Genomic DNA, 18,351 nt, shown 5'->3' with positions numbered 1-18,351 from the left:
GGGCATGTGAGCAGGACGCTGTGTTAAAATGACTGGCTATGGGAAGGTTAGGGTCTTGCTAGCGCACGGAGAGGAGGTGCTTTTTTTTAAGTTATCCTCTGTTGGTTTTTAAAACCTTCCCAATCCTCTGGCTTCCTGCGAATCACCACCATGTTGTATGGTTTATTCTCTTGCTTTTCTGCTAACCCTAACTTCCCTAACTGGGCTCCATCACAAGCTGCTCCAAAAATCCATCTCATAGAAATTCCACAAATTCCTTTTCTTGAGATCCACTACCAATCTGATTTTGCCAGACCACTTGCATTTTGAAGTCCTCCATGATTAATGTAATAGTGCCTTTCTCACAGGCCTTTTCCATTTCCCAATTTATTTTCTTCCCCACATCCTGACTACTGCTAGAAGGCATGTACACAATTCCCATCAGCATCTTTTTACTCAGAGAGTCTATGCCTTCCGACTCCCTATCACTTCTTGCTACTGATTTAATTTCATTCCCTACAAACAAAGCAATTCTGTCCCCGTGCCCATTTGCCCATCCTTTCAATAGGACATACATACTTGGATATTTAATTCCCAGCCCTGATCTCCTTTCTGCCACATCTCTTTGATACCCACCCGACCACTTTAACCAGCACAAGCTCATTTACCTTAATTCACATACTGCCTGTATTTAAGTACAATACCCTCAGTCCTACATCGATTGCCCCCTTCTCATAGCTGTTCCCTCATCCGCTGGGCCAACTTATCCCATAGATTTCCATGTAACTGAGCACCCCTACCCCCCAATATTTAGTTTAAACCCCTAATTACTTTGAAATATACCATTCAATTCAGACCAAGTGTCTCATTTGCCAGGTTTACTTTTCTTGTCTGTTCTTTCTGGGCTAGCTCATCCATGCAGTTAAAAGTAACAAACAAGTTTGAGAACATATAGGCTTGATCTCAAGCCGTTGCAGGGAAGAGATCAAAAGTTTGGCGTTGGAGTTTGGAGAAGGAACTAAAGAGGACGACTTTAGTCTTCCTTAAAACTTACCCTTTGACCACCCACTCTAAAATTTCAACATAATAAAATGTGAGGCTGGATGAACACAGCAGGCCAAGCAGCATCCCAGGAGCACAAAAGCTGACGCTTCGGGCCTAGACCCTTCATCAGCTCTCTGATGAAGGGTCTAGGCCCGAAGCGTCAGCTTTTGTGCGCCTGAGATGCTGCTTGGCCTGCTGTGTTCATCCAGCCTCACATTTTATTGCCCATGTAGTGATTTCATTTTGATGAATTTTGTTTGAATGACATTAAGGAGCTTTGTTCTGAGACGATGCTGTCATCTTGGTCCTTTTCTGTATAGACATTCTTCCCAGACAACAGAAGGCTTTAACACAGGCTTAATTTCAAATATCACTGAGGTGTGGGTATAAGGTTATGAAGGTGACGGTGCTGGAAAATAGTCTTCACAAAAGATTTCTTTTGCACTTAAATGTCGCCTATTACATAATAAAGTTTTAAGCATAATCAAAGCACACGTTTGGAAAAGCTGCATGTTGAAATTTTAGAGATAATGGGAACTGCAGATGCTGGAGAATTACATGGGCAGCTAGCTTTTGCACAATTCCCTTAAAATACACATCATTGGAAAATAAAAGGTAGAGGCTTTGTTAAAACATAGCTCCACTTGCTTGAAAGAACCAGATTGTTTTGTAACAGTCACATGAAGGATGATTTTTTTTTTGATGAACTTCAGGCTTTCTATTCTCCTCCTCTGATACTTCCCTTCTCCTCTTGAAACTCTCAATACCTTGTACAGAAGATGATGACTCAATTGGTACACAAAGCCCTCTGACTCCTCAGCCATGTGAGATCCTTCACTGATGAGTCCATTAAAGTAAGGCAAGCAGCTTATTTGACAATTGCCAAAAAACTACACATTTTGTATTCTATTTCCACTCATCACCTGCAACATGGGTCACAGGTGGTGATTTGAACTTTCCTGTAATTGTACAAATGCATGACGAATCAGAAGATTGGACTGAACATAAAAAGTGCAAAATATGACCAAAAAATTAAAGAAATACTGTATGAGACTTAGCTGGAGAAAATATTGAAAATTAATAGCAAGAGTTTGTGTAAAGATCTAATAAAAGAGCTAAACTAAGAATTGGTCCTATAAAAATGAATCTGGGGAATTAGGGAAAATGAATTAAACATGCATTTGGAATGGTCTTCACTGCACAGTATACAATAACATCCATTTGCCCATCTTAGTATGGAGAATTAAGAAAAGGACATTAATTAAATGGTGAGTGATTGCACAACTTTGAGATGCAGAGGGTTCTGGGCCTTCCGCTGCATGAATCACAAAAGGTTAGTAAGCACATACAGCAAATAATTAGGAATGTTAATACAATATTTTATTACTTATTGTAGGGGAATTGAATACAAAAGTAGCAAAGTTTTGCTTAAGTTAGACAGGGTACGATGAGATCACATCTTGAGTATTCTGTAATTGTACAGTATTGGTCACATACTGAGGGAATGAATGTAAATCTATTGTAAGCAGATCATAGAAAGTTCACATGCAATGAACTGATTGTTTCATGAAGAAAGATTAGGAAGGCTGAGCTGGTATTTTCTGGAATTTGGGAGAGTAAGAGGTGCCTTGACTGAAACATAAAAGATCCTGAGTGATCTTGAATAGGTAGGCTTGGAGAATATATTTTTGAGATACTTTAAAGTTAGGGGTGCACTGTTCAAAGTTCAGGGGCCACTCATTTAAAACAAACATAAGGCAAAATTATCTCTCTCACAGGATTGGGAGTCTTTGAAACTCATGTCTTGAAAAGTCCTTTAATATTTAGAAGGCAGTGGTGGATAGGTTCTTGTTAACCAGGGTGTGAAAGGTGACCAATGCAGATTTGAGATTACCATCTGATCAACCATGATCCTACTGAATGAAGGAGCAGTTAGAAGGGCTGAATGGTCTACTCTTGCTCCCTGTTAACATGTTCAGATGTTAATCCACAAGCTTTCTAACTCAGATGTGAAAGTGCGACCAAATGAGATACAGCTGAAAACAACAAAAGTATTTTCCTTTACATTCTGGCCAATCATGCTCAATCAACATTACTGAAGGAGATTACCTGGCTAATATCACATTGCTTTTGTCAGCTAATGCAGAACACAACTTGGCTTCCACACATTCCACAATAATGACAGTGATTGCCATTCAGCTTACTGGCTGTAAATCGCTGTGGGATATTTTGAGGCTGAGAGAGAAGTTACATAAGTGCAAGACCTGTTTTGTTTCTGTATCTATCAGGTAAGCAGATCCCTCACCAACCGAGATACCGAGGCTATGGGGTGGGTGGGGTGGGTGATGTGTTTTTCCAATCTATCAGAGTTTATGCAGTGACTGTCAACTGCTGCTGTCGTGTGGATGAAATAATTCTCTGGCCCGGCCACTGCCTTGACTCAAGTAGAGGACAGCAGCCACCAGAGGTTGGGGGGGGGGCGGGGGGGAGAGACAGAAAGAGAGAGGGGGATAGAGAGAGAGGGGGGAGGGGGAGAGAGGGGGGAGGGGGAGACAGACAGACAGGCGAGAGAGAGAGAGACAGACAGACAGGCGAGAGAGAGAGCGCGAGAGAGCGAGAGCGAGAGAGCAAGAGCGAGAGCGATGCCAGTGGTATGTGCGCCACCTGGAGGAATGAGCAGAATCTATACAACAGTAAGGACAACGCCATTTCATGCACTTGAGAAAGAATACAGATGGTAGAAACTCTGTGCGATCAGCTGAAATTAGCTCCTCTCTTTCACCTGGTGAGTTAAACAGAATAGAACAGAGAAAACAAGGTTCGGAGCTTCACAATAAAATCAAGGTACACTGGCCGTGCTTCACATCATCACTGTCTTACCTTTTCTTTTGGAACAGCTCCAGGCCAATCATAATACAAATGCTAATTTCTCGAAACGTTCGGTATTCATGGTGCCATTTCTGTAATAAATGCAAATCACAGCAGTGGAACTTTTACATATCGTGGAAGTATAAAATAAATATTAAATACTAGAGCAGAAGATGACCACCTGGATGCTTGAGCCTGCGCAACTACTCAATAAGCTCATAGTTGATCTGTTTGCATTTCAAATTTGACATTCCCATTTATCCCCAATAACCTCCCTTCCCCTGCCTAACAAGAAACTATCTACCAACACCTTAAAAATACCAAATGACCACCGCCATCACCGTCTTATGAGCTCCAAAGTGAAGCAACCCTCAGAGAACAAACTTCACCTCACATCTGTCCTATAAGGCCAACTCCGAATTTTAAAACTCTGCCCCCTACTTTTTGACTGATGCACAAGAGAAAACATCCTTTCCACATCCACATCACAAACGTTTAGGATCTTAACAATTCAACTCACTTCTCTAAACTTCAGTGGAAACAAGCCCAACCTATGCCATTCATCCAGGATTCAATCTAGTAAACCTAATCAATTGCTAAAGGAACAGAGTATAAAAGCAGGGAAATGTTGCTGTAGCTATACAAGGCAGCAATGAGACCACGCCTGCTCAGTTTTGGACCCTTCACATGGGGATGGATGTACTTGCATCGGAAGCAGTCAGAGGAAACTCAAAAAATATTAAAAAATCAGAAATAATTGTGCATCAGAATGTGTAAAGAAGAGATTATGATCATCAGGGAAAAGATGCTGATAAATTATTGGAACTAAAATCCTGGCCCTGATGGATTCCATGATAACAAAGTGTGAAGCTGGACAAACACAGCAGGCCAAGCAGCATCTCAGGATTCCATCTCAGTTTTGGTTCGCACTGCTGCCGCATGGCGCCAGGGACCTGGGTTTGATTCTATTCTCGGGCGACTGTCTATTTGGAATTTGCATCTTCTCCCTGTGTCTGTGTGGGTTTCCTCTGGGTGGTCTGATTTCCTCCCACAGTCCAAAGACGTGCAGGTTACGTGGATTATCCATGGGAAATACAGGGAGATAGGGAGGTGGAGTGGGGTGGGGTGGGATGCTCTCTGGAGGGTCAGTGTAGAATTGATGGGCCAAACGAACTGTTTCCACACTATCGGATTCTATAAGGAACAAGTAATAGTTGCATTAGTTTTAGTTTTCCCAATTTCCCTACATTCTGAAAGATCTCATAAAAGTGGAAAACAGTGAATGTGTTTCCTTGATTCAGGAAGACATTAAGCAGACAACTATGAGCTGGCTAAGTTGACATCCAATATGGCAAAATATCAGAATCCACTATTATGGAGGTTTTGGTCCCCTTTCTTGCAACAGGATGTAGCTGTGTTGGAGGCAGTTCAGAAGAGGTTCACTCGATTGATTCGAGTTGATGAACGTGTCTTAGAAGGGAGAATGAGCAGATTGGTCTTCTACTGATGAGAATTCAGAAGAATGACAGGCGATCTAACTGAGGTATACAGGACCTTAAAGGGGATTGACAAAGTACATGTAGAGAAGATGTTTCCTCTTGTGAGACAAACCAGAATGAGTGGTCATAGTTTTAAGATAAAGGGGTCAGATTTAAAACAGACAAGAGGATGAATTACTTCTCTCAAAGAGTCATGAATCGATGGAATTAATAACCCCAGAGTATGGTTGATGCTGAAACACTGAGGAAATCTAAACAGGAACGAGACAAATTTTTATATCGTAACAAATTGAAGGATCACAGAGAGTGGGCAGGACAGTGCAACTGAAGCTGAGGTGAGATGAGGGGCTGAATTGTTTACTCCTGCTCCTAGTTTTTTAAGAGTTCTGAGCCGCCACCTATACATTTGTATCCTTTCTTAACTAAGGAGATCAAAACTGCACATAATATTCAAGATGTAGTCTCACCAGAACCCTGGACATCAGAAGCATAATGTCCTTACTTTCAGTGCCCCTTGGAATAAAGGAGAACATTGCATTAGCCTTCTTGATGGTGTCCTGTATCTGCATCAAAATGCTGATATACCGCTGCAGTTTGGATTTCTCCAGTCATTCTCTATTCAATACTCAGAATTTTTACCGCTCCCCATAGTTTCCTTCTCCCACCCAATTTCCAAATCTCCTTCAGAGCATCATTTCCATGATAACCATAATTTGGGTGCTGACCTTTGATAAGACCTGCATACTAACTTTCCAGCACAAGCCCGCTTGTGCATTACTGATTTTCTTTTGGTGCCTACCATGGTAGGTGTGCCTTCAGCCATCTGAACCTAACTCTAGAATTCTCTCCCCAGTTTTTTTTTTCCCCAAGAATGAAAGAAACTACAGAGAGTTGGGAACACAGGCCAATCTATCATACAGACCAGCCTCCCATCCAATGACTGTATCCATACTTCTGGCTGCATTGGGAAAGCAACCAACATAAACAAAGAACAAAAACAAAGCTGCTAGAAAAGTTCAGTAGGTCTGGCAGCATCTGTGAAGAAAAAACCAGAGTTAAAGTTTCAGGCCAGTGACCCTTCCTCAGAACTGATGGTGGCTGGGAAAATGTCATTTTATATGCAGAAAATAGAAAGGGGGATGGGCTAGGGAGTAAACGATAGGACACAGCCCAAAGAGAGAGAAGAGCAGTTCGACAGTGTTGCTAACGATCAGGCTGGGAGGGTAGGTAGTTGTTAATGGAGTTTGTGACTGTTAGTGACAAACAACAGGTGGTGTGTAATGGCAGGCAATGTGATAACAAGCCCTGGTGTGTGTGGTAGGGAGCTGGGAACTGGGAGGGTTTAGGCCCTAAAATTGTTCAACTCGATATTGAATCCGGAGGGCTGCAGGGTCCACAAGCAGAAAATGAGGTATTGTTCTTACAGCTTGCGTTGAACTTCGCTGGAACACTGTAGCGAGCCAAAGTCAGAGATGTTGGTCAGGGAACCGGGTGGTGCGTTAAAGTGGCAGGCAACAGGTAGTTCAGGGTCTTTTTTGCGATCAGAATGCAGATGCGAAGCAGTCACCCAGTCTATGTTTTGTTTTCCCAGTGTAGAGGAGATGACATTGTGAGCAGCGAATGCAGTAGACTAGATTCTGGGAAGTGCAGGTCAAGTGTTGCTTCACCTGGAAGGTATGTTGGGCCCTTTGATACTGCAGGTTGAGGTGGTAAATGGGCAGGTGTTGCACCTTCGCTGGTTACAGGGGAAGGTGTTTATGGGGCCGTAGGGGGGATGTTTGGGGTGAAGGAAGTGTAGACCAGCGTGCCCCGGAGGGAGTGGTCCCTGTGGAAGGTGGACATAAGAGGGGAATATGTATCTGGTTGTGGCATCTCACTGGAGGTGGCAAAAATGGAGTCCGTTGATTTTCTGGATGTGGATGCTGGTGGGAGTGTAGGTAAGGAAAAGGGGAACCCTGTCGTTGTTGTAGGAGGAACAGAAGGGGTGAGTGCGGAAGTGCGGGAGATGGGTCAGACACGGTTGAGGGCCCTGTTGACAACAGTATTGGAGAATCCTCGTTTGAGGAAGAAGGTGGACATTTCAGAGACACTCTTGTTATTTGTCACTAATAGTCCCCATTAACAACTATTCACCCTCCCAGCCTGATCATTATTGATTCTTTATCTGTCGAACTGCTCTTTCTCTTTAGGCTCTATCCTATCATTTACGCCCTAGCCCCACCCCCTCCCTATTTTCTGCATACAAACTGACATTTTCCCAGCCACCATCAGTTCTGAGCAAGGGTCACTGGACCTGAAACGTTAACTCTATTTTTTACCTTCATAGATGCTGCCTGACCTGCCGAGCTTTTTCAGCCACTTTGTTTTTGTTACCGATTTCCAGCATCCGCAGTTCTTTCAGTTTTTATTAACATAAACAAAGACCCTTCCCACCCTGGTTATACTCGCTTCCATCCTTTCTCCTTTGGGCAGAATTTATAAGTTTGTAGACAGATTAAGGTAGAGTTTCTTCCCTGCTGTTATCAGACTTTTTAAACGGATCTCTTTAATGTTAATGTTGATCGTGCTCTGCACCTTCTCAGCAGGTGTAACACTATATGCTGCACTCTGTTCCGTTTCCCTGATGCACTTGTATAGTTTGATTTGCCTGTAAAGCATGTAAGACAATACTTTTCACTGTACCTCAGCACGTGACAGTAATAATTCAAATTGAAAATTCTCACTCCATTTTCATTTTCAGTTGCTATCCCTGTAGTATTAACATGCCTTGCTTTCTACTCATTATATAATAATCCTTTTCCGTCAGTGACATTTCATCAACCGTCTTTGAATTCTAAACTATCCCCTACTTAATCGGCAAGATTCTCACCATCAGATCAAAACAGGATTTGAACTTGTTGTTCTAGCAATCCTCCTCTCGTTAATGTGCTTTGCTCAAAACATGGTCTGCTATAGTCCTATGACAATTTGAGCATTTAAATCAATGGTATTAGAGTAATTAGACATGCTGAATGGCCTCCTGTGTTGTACGATCCCAGATGAAGCTATGCAAGGAAAAACCAACATGTATTTTAAAATGCGTGGATTCAAGTGTTTCTTTGTTGTATGGTCTCTGTTATGACGCAGAAAAATATAGCAGCCAACCTGCACACAGAGAAACCTGCTAAACAGCAATGAGAAAAAGATTAATTAAACTGTTTTCATGATGCTGGTTGAAGGATAAATATTGGCTCGAATACAGAGGAGAAATTCCCTGCTCTTCTAGTGAATAATCTAATGGGACTTTCTTTACATCCACCCAAGAGGTCAAACACGACCTTAGTTGAGCATCTCATCAGGGTGACAGCACCCCCTTGGTACTACTGTGCGAGTGTCAGCCTAGACTATACATTCAAAATTGTGGATGTAGGGACTTGAAATTACAGCCAGCTAACTCAGAATGCTAACCACTGAGACAAGGCTGACACACAGTGCCATCTGGTCTATTAAAGCCTTAATCAAGAGGTGGGCAACATGAAAAGTAAACCAAATAATTAAATAAATCTGCTGGAAAACGTTCCTGCCTCCCTTAACAAAAAATTCAATGTCTTGCAACAGGGTCAGCCATTTTGAAGCAAACATGATCATGCAGATCACATTTGTCCAGTACTAGTGCTAACCCACAGAAAACATTGCTTATAATCTATTTACCCAGTGCATCAAACATAAAGTGGCACCGGGACATTTTGCGTCATTATTTCCCCAAAGCCCCAGTTCTGACGGAAGCTTTTCGATGTTGGTTACTGAAATAAAACAATTAAACAAAAAAGTCTCCTGCACACATCACTAGTAGTATGCATGCAAAATTAACACCACAAGGGGCAAAAAGTGTTTAATATTCAAGAGTTCTAAATATCAAGCATCGTTCTCACTGTAATTTTTTTTCTGGCAATTTGCTGAATTACAGGGCCCCTTTCAATTATTTTTGGCTTGGCCACACACCCAGAGTAATTTAAAAAGGCTAATTTATACGCAGTTTGCATGTGAACACAAGGTTGCTGTTATGGCTATGCAACTTGCAAAGAATAAGTGACCTCCAATGATTATACCCTCAATGGATTTCATGAGAACCGTGTGTGTGGACTGACAGTAAGAGTGGTCACTTTGATTTTAACTTTAAACAATGGAGAGGTATTGTCGAATGTTATCATTATCACACAAAATACACAACACCGACATTATCACAGAGACATGCAAAATTGGAAGCCAACTGACCCATCGAAGTTTGTGCTGGCTTTTTGAAAGTGCTATCCAATTAGTCTCTCACTTATTCAGTTTACTAAATACCAAATTTTGAAAGTTACCACTGAATCTGTTTCTACTACTCTTTCGAACTGCTCGTACAAACCATAATACTGTGGTGTGTAAAAGAAAATATCGTGTTTCCCCTACTCCTTTTGAGATTTTTTAAAACATTGGTTAACACCTTTTGTACGTTGGTTTCTGACGCTTTACTAAATCTCCTCTCCTTTAAAAATTCATGAAAAAATATCTGGAATTAAGAGTCTACTGACGTCCATAAAATCATTGCTGATTATCAAAATATCCCACCTTGCTCACTAATGTACTTCAGGGAAGAGAATCTGCTATCCTCAACTGGTCTGGTCTACATGTGAGTACAGTCTGGAATTTTTAGGTTTTTGTATTCATTCACAGGATGAGGCTGTCACTAGCTTGGCTAGAATTTATTGCCCATCCTTAACTGCCAAGACTAACAGTCCAGCGATAATACCTTGAGACTGTCAGTTCCCTTATGGACTTATCACCTCATTGATCATGATAATATATAAATCTATGCAGACTGGCAGACTAATCATCAGAGATCCATCTGTTTTACCAGTGTAAAAGATTTATGGTGTCTATCCAAGAGTGTGTAATGGCATTCAAGATGAATAATGCCAATGCATGGGATGTTGGACCCATTATGAGAAGTTAGCTTATCTAGAGTGAATTCTATCTCATTGTGCCAGTTTCCTGGGTATATGAGTAAGGGGGTGATATTTGCATGTGCACCAGTGTAACTCTGACATAAAGCACAAGTTGTCCATTCCTCTGGGATGCATCATTTGGATGGTGGTAAAGGTTTTAGCTTTTCTGATGATTTTCATGTGGGGTGTTAGTGTTATGGGGAGACAATGGCCTGAAGGTATTATTGCTGGACTGTTAATCCAGTGACCTGCGTAACATTCTGGGGATCTGGGTTCGAATCTTGCCACGGCCGCTGGTGGAATTTGAATTCAATAAATATCTGGAATCAGGATTGAATCCATTGCCGATTGTCGGAAAAACCCAACTGGTTCTCCTTTAGAGAAGGAGACTGCCATCCTGGTCTGGCCTATATGTGACTCCAGAACAACAGCAATGTGGTTAACTCAAACTGCCTGCTGGGCAATTAGGAGCAGGCAATAAATGCTGGCCTAGCCAGCGACGCCCTCATCCCATGAATGAATACATGAAAGTGAAGTTTAGGAATGCACTACCTGACTGTGGACTATAATTTGCAATTAACTTTTGGGCTTTGTTAACATCCTTATGTGCCACAGGTTAAATTTTGGACATTTCTTTTGCAATGTTCCCTTTCGGTCCTTCTTCACATAATTCTGTGTAGCTTTGTGTTGCACTTTGGGTCTCTGGGTGACTGAGTTTCCAATGCATTTTAGTTCCTCATGTGGAGTGCTGCTTTCATAAGTCACAAAATCCTGGCAACTGTTTTGGTGAAGCAAGCCACATCTCAGACAAGATTTGGCTGATTGATTAGGTTTCAGAGCAGTCGAAACAACCTTTAGACTTTGTGGCAGCATTTTAGTTTTTTGTTGCAAATTCAGTTCTGAACTCAAAACAGACTGATGGCTCACTGTAAAGAAGGCTTTTCACAACTGCCTGCTGTGGTGTCACCTCTTCAGGCTTTAGGTTCCACTTACTACTGCTGACCAGCTGTCTCAATCAACTTTTAATGCTCATATGCTGCTGCCAAGTTGCCATTTTGCAGCTTTCTTTGTACATAAAAAGCATAATATAGAGAGAGAAATTCTTCTTGAGTCAGCTATTGAAGATATTCACAACACTAACAATTTACAAGGTGACAAAATCACAGGCTTATACATATAGACTGGGTTCTATGTTTAATGATATTTCTGAACATTACAACTACGCACAGCTGACTGACTACGATGACTCCATACAATGAGACAGTGACTGAAGGTGACTCGGGTTCCAATTTATGCAACATCTCATGCATCTATTTTAAAGATACAGGCCTGATTATTCTGGAATCCAAGCCATGATATATCACATTCTGGAAACACCAAATGCCCATAGTGAGATTATTGTCAACAGAAAAACTTAATAACTGCGGAAGCTGGAAATCCGAAACAAAGCCAGAAATTGCTGAAAAAGCTCAGCAGGTCAGGCAGCATCTATGGAGAGAAAGCAGAGTTAACGGTCCAGTGACCATTTTTCTGTTCTGAAGAATTGTGGTTGGGGGGGTGGGTTCACTGAACCTGAAACGTTATCTGTGCTTTCTCTCCACAGATGCTGCCAGGCCCGCTGAGATTTTTCCAGCCATTTTGGTTTTTGTTTCTTAGTTTCAACAGCAGCTGGATCAGGCACTGACCCTGTGCCAAACAACATCATTAAGTCAGGTTATGCAGTCATTTCCTTACTGCTGTTGTGAGACCCCTACTATGGGCAAACTGGTTGCCATGTTTCTGGCATGACAACAGTTGGTGCACTTCAAGATTATGGAGGCCAAACAGAAATGTCCATACTCAGAGAACAGTCGGAACTGAGGAACCTGTCTCCTGACATGGCTGAGACAAATAACTTAGATCCTTTCAAAAAGGAAGCAGATGAGAAAAATGGGACAGAATGATGCTGAGTGGCTGAAATGAAGAAACTAGGGTGAATATAAATGCCAACAGGTGCTAGTTGGATAAAATGGATTGGTTCTATGCTCTGTACTCTACGTATGTAACCATGTGTAAAGAATGCCCAAACCCCACAATGTTCCAACAAATGATTCCTAAGCACAAGTCAATGTCTTCAGGAGAAAGTTACCATTTATAAAATCCATTTCAAATTTCCCTTCAAGAGGCTGATATCTGAAAATGTTTGGGCACTTTCCTACATTGTTACCTCACTTACCTCGTATTCCTCCATGTTGACCTCCTTAGGTTTGATCAGTTCAAGTTTGGCCCGTGCTATTTTCATTACACTGCGACATCTGAAACACATTGGGAGCATAATTAGCTTGTGTTTCAAATGAACACAAAACAGGAAACAGGAGCAGATCATTTGTCCCTCGAACTTGCTCCAATGTTGACCACAGATCTTCTTTGCCTCCAAATACCGTTTATCCACATGTTTCTCATATTGCTTGGTTCCCCAAGCGACCAAAAAGTTGGAAATCTCAGCCTTAAATATCTTCAGGAATGAACCATCCACAATCCTTGGGATGCATAACTGAATGACAAAATTTATCCTCAACCCAGTCCTTAAGTGATCGACTCCCTACCGTGAGACTGTTCTACAGGGGCAACAAAAGAAAATCTAATTTGTTCAACCTTCCATCACAGACCAATTCTCTCATTCCTGTGTCTAATCTAGTGAACCTTTGCTGCACATCAGCAAGGCAAGCATATTCTGTACAAGATATGGAGACCGAACCTGCACAAGGAGCTCCAAGTGATCTCACCAAAGTTCTCTTTAATTGTAGCCAATTTCCTTGTTCTTATATGCCAGTCTTCTTGCAATAACAATCCATATGCCATTTGTCTTCTAATTGCTTGTTAAGGTTCTGTGCTCCTTGCCCGCAAATCTCTTCTCAATCTCAACATCAGAGGTTTTGTGCCTTTTAACGATACTGCTTTTCTATTTGTACTCCCAAAATGAACAATCTCACACATCCCCACATTAGGTTTCATCTGCCACCTTGCTTCCCATTCACTTAACCCTTTATATCTCTTTGCAGCTTCTTCATACCTTCTTTATGGTTTACGTTCCAATCCTGCTTGTAATGATCAATAAACGAAGATACATTACACTTGGTCTATTTGTTTAGGTAACACAGGTTGTAAAGAGAACTCACAATATCCCTACACTGCAGAAGCAGCCCATTTGGCCCATCAAGTCCACAGTGGCCCTCCGAAGAGCATCCCATAAAGACCTGCCCCTTCCCATCCTATCCTAGTAACCCTTTATTTTCCATGGCCAATTTAACTAGCCTGTACACTACAGGCAATTTAGCATGGCTAATCCACCTAACCTCCACATCTTTAGACTGTAGGAGGAAACTCACGCAGGCACGGGGAGAATGTGCAAACTCCACACAGTCACTCGAGGGTGGAATTGAACCCGGTTCCCTACTGCTGTGAGGCAGCAGTGCTAACCACTGTGCCACCGTGCCACCAATGCCCCCCCCCCCCCCCCCCGCCCACTTACATCTTGGATGTAGGCCTTTGGTTTCTGAGCATTTGCTAGTTTTTAGTCCTTTTGAGCCATGGATGGATCTCTTTTGCTGAGTTTTTGTTTTACACAGATTTTTGTCAAATATTTTGAATTATTTCTTTAAATGCTATGGTTTGCTTGTAACCATGTCTTTTAGTCAATTACCCAATCAACTTTGGCCAACTTGCTCCTCAAATATAATTGGTTTTGTTTAAGATTCTTGTTTCGGACTGAAACGTAACACTTTGAAATTTAAGATGAAATTCAATTACATTAAGAACATTATTTTCTCAAGAGTATCTTTTATAGCAATACTACTAATTGAATCTGCCTTATTCTATGGTTTTGGATAAAACAGATTTATTCTTAATAGAGCCCACAATGTGTGCTTCAGAAAACTGTCATGAAGGCATTCTACAAACTCTTCATCCATGCTATTTTTGCAAATTTGATTTGTCCAGGTTAGAAGATTAAAGTGCTTCATGTTTATTGCACTGCCTTTTATTTCAATTATTCTTTGCTTATTGCTTAGCTCATTGTTAGGGGTTCTATAACCTACACCTGCCAGTTTTTTGGTGGCCATCACCCAAACAGATTCTACTTCTGATCTTCTCAATCAAGATCCTCTCTTATTTCTGTCCTCATGTCATCCTTTGCACCAAGGCTACTCATTTAACGGATAACAGAAAATACTAGCGCTAACATTTCAGAGACAACTCAAATCAATCTTCACTAATAGAAACCTGACTGGAGTGCAGATAATCTTTTGCAGGTAAACACAGTACTTTGGTGGTTACTAACTCTTATCACTTTCAAGAGGGTGCCAAACAGGTTCTTGACTCAAGCAGAGATTACAGCATTTGGATGGGAAATAGATTAATAAATAACAAATTCTTCAGCTATGAGATCCCCTCATCTGCTTTCAAACAACTGACAAGGTCATGGATGAAGTTTCCAATTTTTTCTTCTCTTTCCATCTGTAACCAAGATGTTTAGTGTATGGTGCTCTCCCAGTTTGAGCTTTGGAGGTTCAAGTCCCACTCCAAAGTCCAAAAATCCAGACTAGCACTTTCACCCAGTGCTGAGGGGGCGGCATTGTCATTTGTGCCCTAAATTAGATCAGATGTTGTACTAAAACCACATCTACCCTCTATCATTATAGATAGCAGCATAATTCTTGGCCAATATTTATTCCTTAATCGCTACCACTCAAGCAGATTATTTGGCAATCATGTTGACGTTTGTGGAAGCTTGTTATAGGTAATTTGGCTGTCATCTATCATATATTACAATAGAATGTTTAAAAAGAACTTCTGAGTTCTGAAGGCGGGTTACTGGAACTCTGTTTTCTCTCCCTAGCTGCTGTCAGACCTGCTGAGTTTTCCCAGCAGGTTCTGTTTTTGTTTAAAAATAACTTCACTGGCTGTAAAGTACTTCAGGTTTTGGGACTTGTGTAAAGACAAGTATTTCATTTTTTGACACTTCATTAGTCGTGGGATTTTTTTTTCTCCCTCTAACATTAAGTCTCTTGCAGGAGATTGCCTGACTGCTGTTGGTGGATGCTGCAGTTATGGGGAGAAATGTGAAATTTCTGGCAATGATGCTCCAACCATGACGTCCACTGGTCAAACTTGACGGATCAGCTGGCCATTTTCATAGACTTACATGAAAATGTATTTGCTTATACTGGCTGTGTAGAACCAGCATAAGAAATCCCCATTCCTCTCTCCTAAATCTTATCTTAAAATTATGCAACAGTGTTTTTATAAAACATGCCCAAGTCTCCTGAACTGGCCTCACTAAATGTCTCATCCAAACAGTGACACTTGGGATAATACAGCACTTTCTCAGTATAATGTTAATATGCGAGCTGAGGTTATACTTAAAACCTGCAACACAGTTTGAGTCTGCAACTCTTCACTGAGGTCCAGAGCCCAGACTATTATAGTGCTGGCGTCTCAATACAGACAGTTGACCGGTGATGGTTTAACCTGAGGGTCACCATACCTCAGGCGAGGGGAGCAGTTGAGAAGGACAGTCTTTCGTGGTAACCTCAGCAAGTATGGGAATTGAAGGCATCACTGTCATCACAAACCGAATGCCCAGTCAAGTGAGCTAACTGGTCTCCTTCACAGAGATGGACATGTCACCTACCAACAAACTGACATTGGTTTCTTTTAATCACCAGTGCCTACAAGGCTATCTAATGACATTGATTAAAGGGGAAATTTTCATTCTGCTGTGCTCTCTAGGTCCTCACCCGAGTTCAGCTAGTTTATTTTTTATATGTGGCAGGTGACAGCACCCCCATTCCCCAGAATGTCAGGTCAAGTGGTCATGCTGCCTGAATGAGCCTGGACATTATCAGTGGGGTCACAGCTCAGCTCCAAGCTGTCTTCAGCTGACACTCATTCTCCTAACACGTTGCAGCACAAGGTCACTGAGTCATGATTAAGAGCAGGAATCCTGCCTGTTTCTTTTTTCTCTCTCATGCTGGTCTGAATTGCATTTTCCAAAAAAATACTTTATTCATATGTCACAGCACAATTCAAGAGCAGTAGAATAGAAAGCACATTACAGCTGGATTTGGTTAAATACACTTTCAGGTTCGTCACTCACAATTGTAACTTACATCTATATTTATGTTTTGGGTGTGTAGGACAGTTCTCACGCAGAGGGCCCTTCACACCACCAGTAAAGCTAGGCCTTGCTGTAAAATTGTCGCATTTGCTGCGGTGAATGCCTCAGCCACATCACAATATTAAAATTAGTGAACTCGGCCAGAACAAGTCTCGGAATCTGTTGGCCAAGTGTAGCTCAGATTCCACAGTAGCCAGTGCTTTTACGAACTGACCATCTGATCCGCTGCAGAACTAAAGTGGTAACACATCAGAGTTAAGTGTAATTAATGATTTCTTAGTTTAACAATAGGTCATAAATAATCATCAACTTCATGTTCTTTAAATAAAGTTTCAGGAGTTGAAGAGGTCTCACTAAATGTCAAGGTTCATGGATGGGGGTTATTGCATTCCAAAACAACGTTCAATTTAAGATGATGTAAAGTACTTGAATTAGCTGCCAGCCCAGTTTAAAATATACAGAAGGGATATCCTGCATGTGAGACACGCACAAGCAAATTCAGAGTTTTCTTCTTTTAATCTCATCTCATGTCGTATATTATAAGGCTAGTATCAATATACCAGTTACAAAATCTCATTCTCTGCATGGCTGGAGTTCATACAGCAAAGACTGAGAAGGGATACTCAGGCCCAAAAGCTTGTTTAACTGCGTACTTGAGCAAGCTACATGGACCACTGCACAGCCTTTGAGAGGTTTGGCTAATAATTGGCCAGATAAACACATTTGGCAAACCAGGCATAGTGGGATCCAGGTGCCCATGTTCTTCACTAAACTTCTACCAGCTATGATGTGGTAGCCAGCACTCTATGCCTGATTCAGAAGCTCATGGGGTTTAAGATCCACTTAAAGAATGGAATGCTCAATCGAGACTGACACTCCCAATGCCAATACGATGGGAGTGTCGCACTAACGTCGGTGACATATTTTGGATGTGATGTCAAACTAAGAGCCTTTCTATCTTCTCAGTTGGACGTAATAGATCCCATTCCATTATTCTTAAAGAAAAAACAAGGAGGTTTATCCCTGAATCCTAGTCAATACTTATCCCTCACTGTCGTCAGCAAAAATAAAGGCATATTATCTTGTCATTACCACACAGCTGCATCAGGATCTTGCACACTGGATGTCTCAATTCCTACAATGCAAGAATGACTAAACATAAAAAGTAATTCACTGGCAGGAAAACACTTTAAGGTGCCAAGAGGCACTTACTTTACTCTTGTCACAACAATAAAATCTCTTGTTACCGTTCATCAAAATTGAGATTCCGATCAGCAAACTGTTCCAACAGTGTCCTCTCAATAATCTTCTTTGGTGCCTCATTGTGCAGGAAATAGATCACCACATGTTTTAACCGGTTATCATTCTCCAACGTGGTATCTTCCTGGGCCAGCCTGACCAAACGCGAGTACTCCGCTGTGAAAGCCTGGGAAGAGAAAGAACCCACTGGAAATGCATTCCAAGCTGCCGTGTAGCCCTGACTGTAGGGAATTCTTTGTAAGGTTCAAAGGGAAGCAATTACAAGGATCCGCCAGAGCTCCGCAGCAAAAGTAAATTCATTCCCTAACGGCACATAGCTACACACAAACCGCAAATAGGTTTCCTGTTGGGTGAGAGTTGAGTAACTAAACAGTCTATATTCATACAGACAGAAGGGTCCGTGGGTTTGATTCCCATTTGAGAGCTCAACTAGGCTATTGCAACTGGCCTCAGTAGTGATAGGTTATAGATACACGGGGTGGGAACAGAGCAAGGACTGTTGCTTGGGACCCACAGAACCTAATCAGTATCCTGGATAACAAAGTGTAGAGTGTGGATGAACACAGCAGGCCAAGCA

General features: G+C 41.6%; 1 protein-coding gene across 5 annotated transcripts in view; it reads right to left on the bottom strand.

The window, feature by feature from the left end:
- usp25 (ubiquitin specific peptidase 25) overlaps positions 1-18,351 on the bottom strand; it is a 181,935-nt gene that overhangs the window by 26,588 nt on the left and 136,996 nt on the right. For all 5 annotated transcript variants that reach the window (XM_059650133.1, XM_059650135.1, XM_059650136.1 and 2 more), the window contains 3 exons: positions 17,762-17,940; positions 12,573-12,651; positions 3,904-3,983 (listed from right to left, as the gene is read on the bottom strand). In XM_059650133.1, coding sequence (XP_059506116.1) covers positions 3,904-3,983; positions 12,573-12,651; positions 17,762-17,940 — 338 coding nt within the window. The remainder of the gene's footprint in view (positions 1-3,903; positions 3,984-12,572; positions 12,652-17,761; positions 17,941-18,351) is intronic.

Source organism: Stegostoma tigrinum, chromosome 12 (assembly GCF_030684315.1).
Source record: "Stegostoma tigrinum isolate sSteTig4 chromosome 12, sSteTig4.hap1, whole genome shotgun sequence".
Classification (NCBI taxonomy): domain Eukaryota; kingdom Metazoa; phylum Chordata; class Chondrichthyes; order Orectolobiformes; family Stegostomatidae; genus Stegostoma; species Stegostoma tigrinum.
Note: the sequence above shows the minus strand (reverse complement) of the source record. Positions and strands in the feature narration are given on the sequence as shown.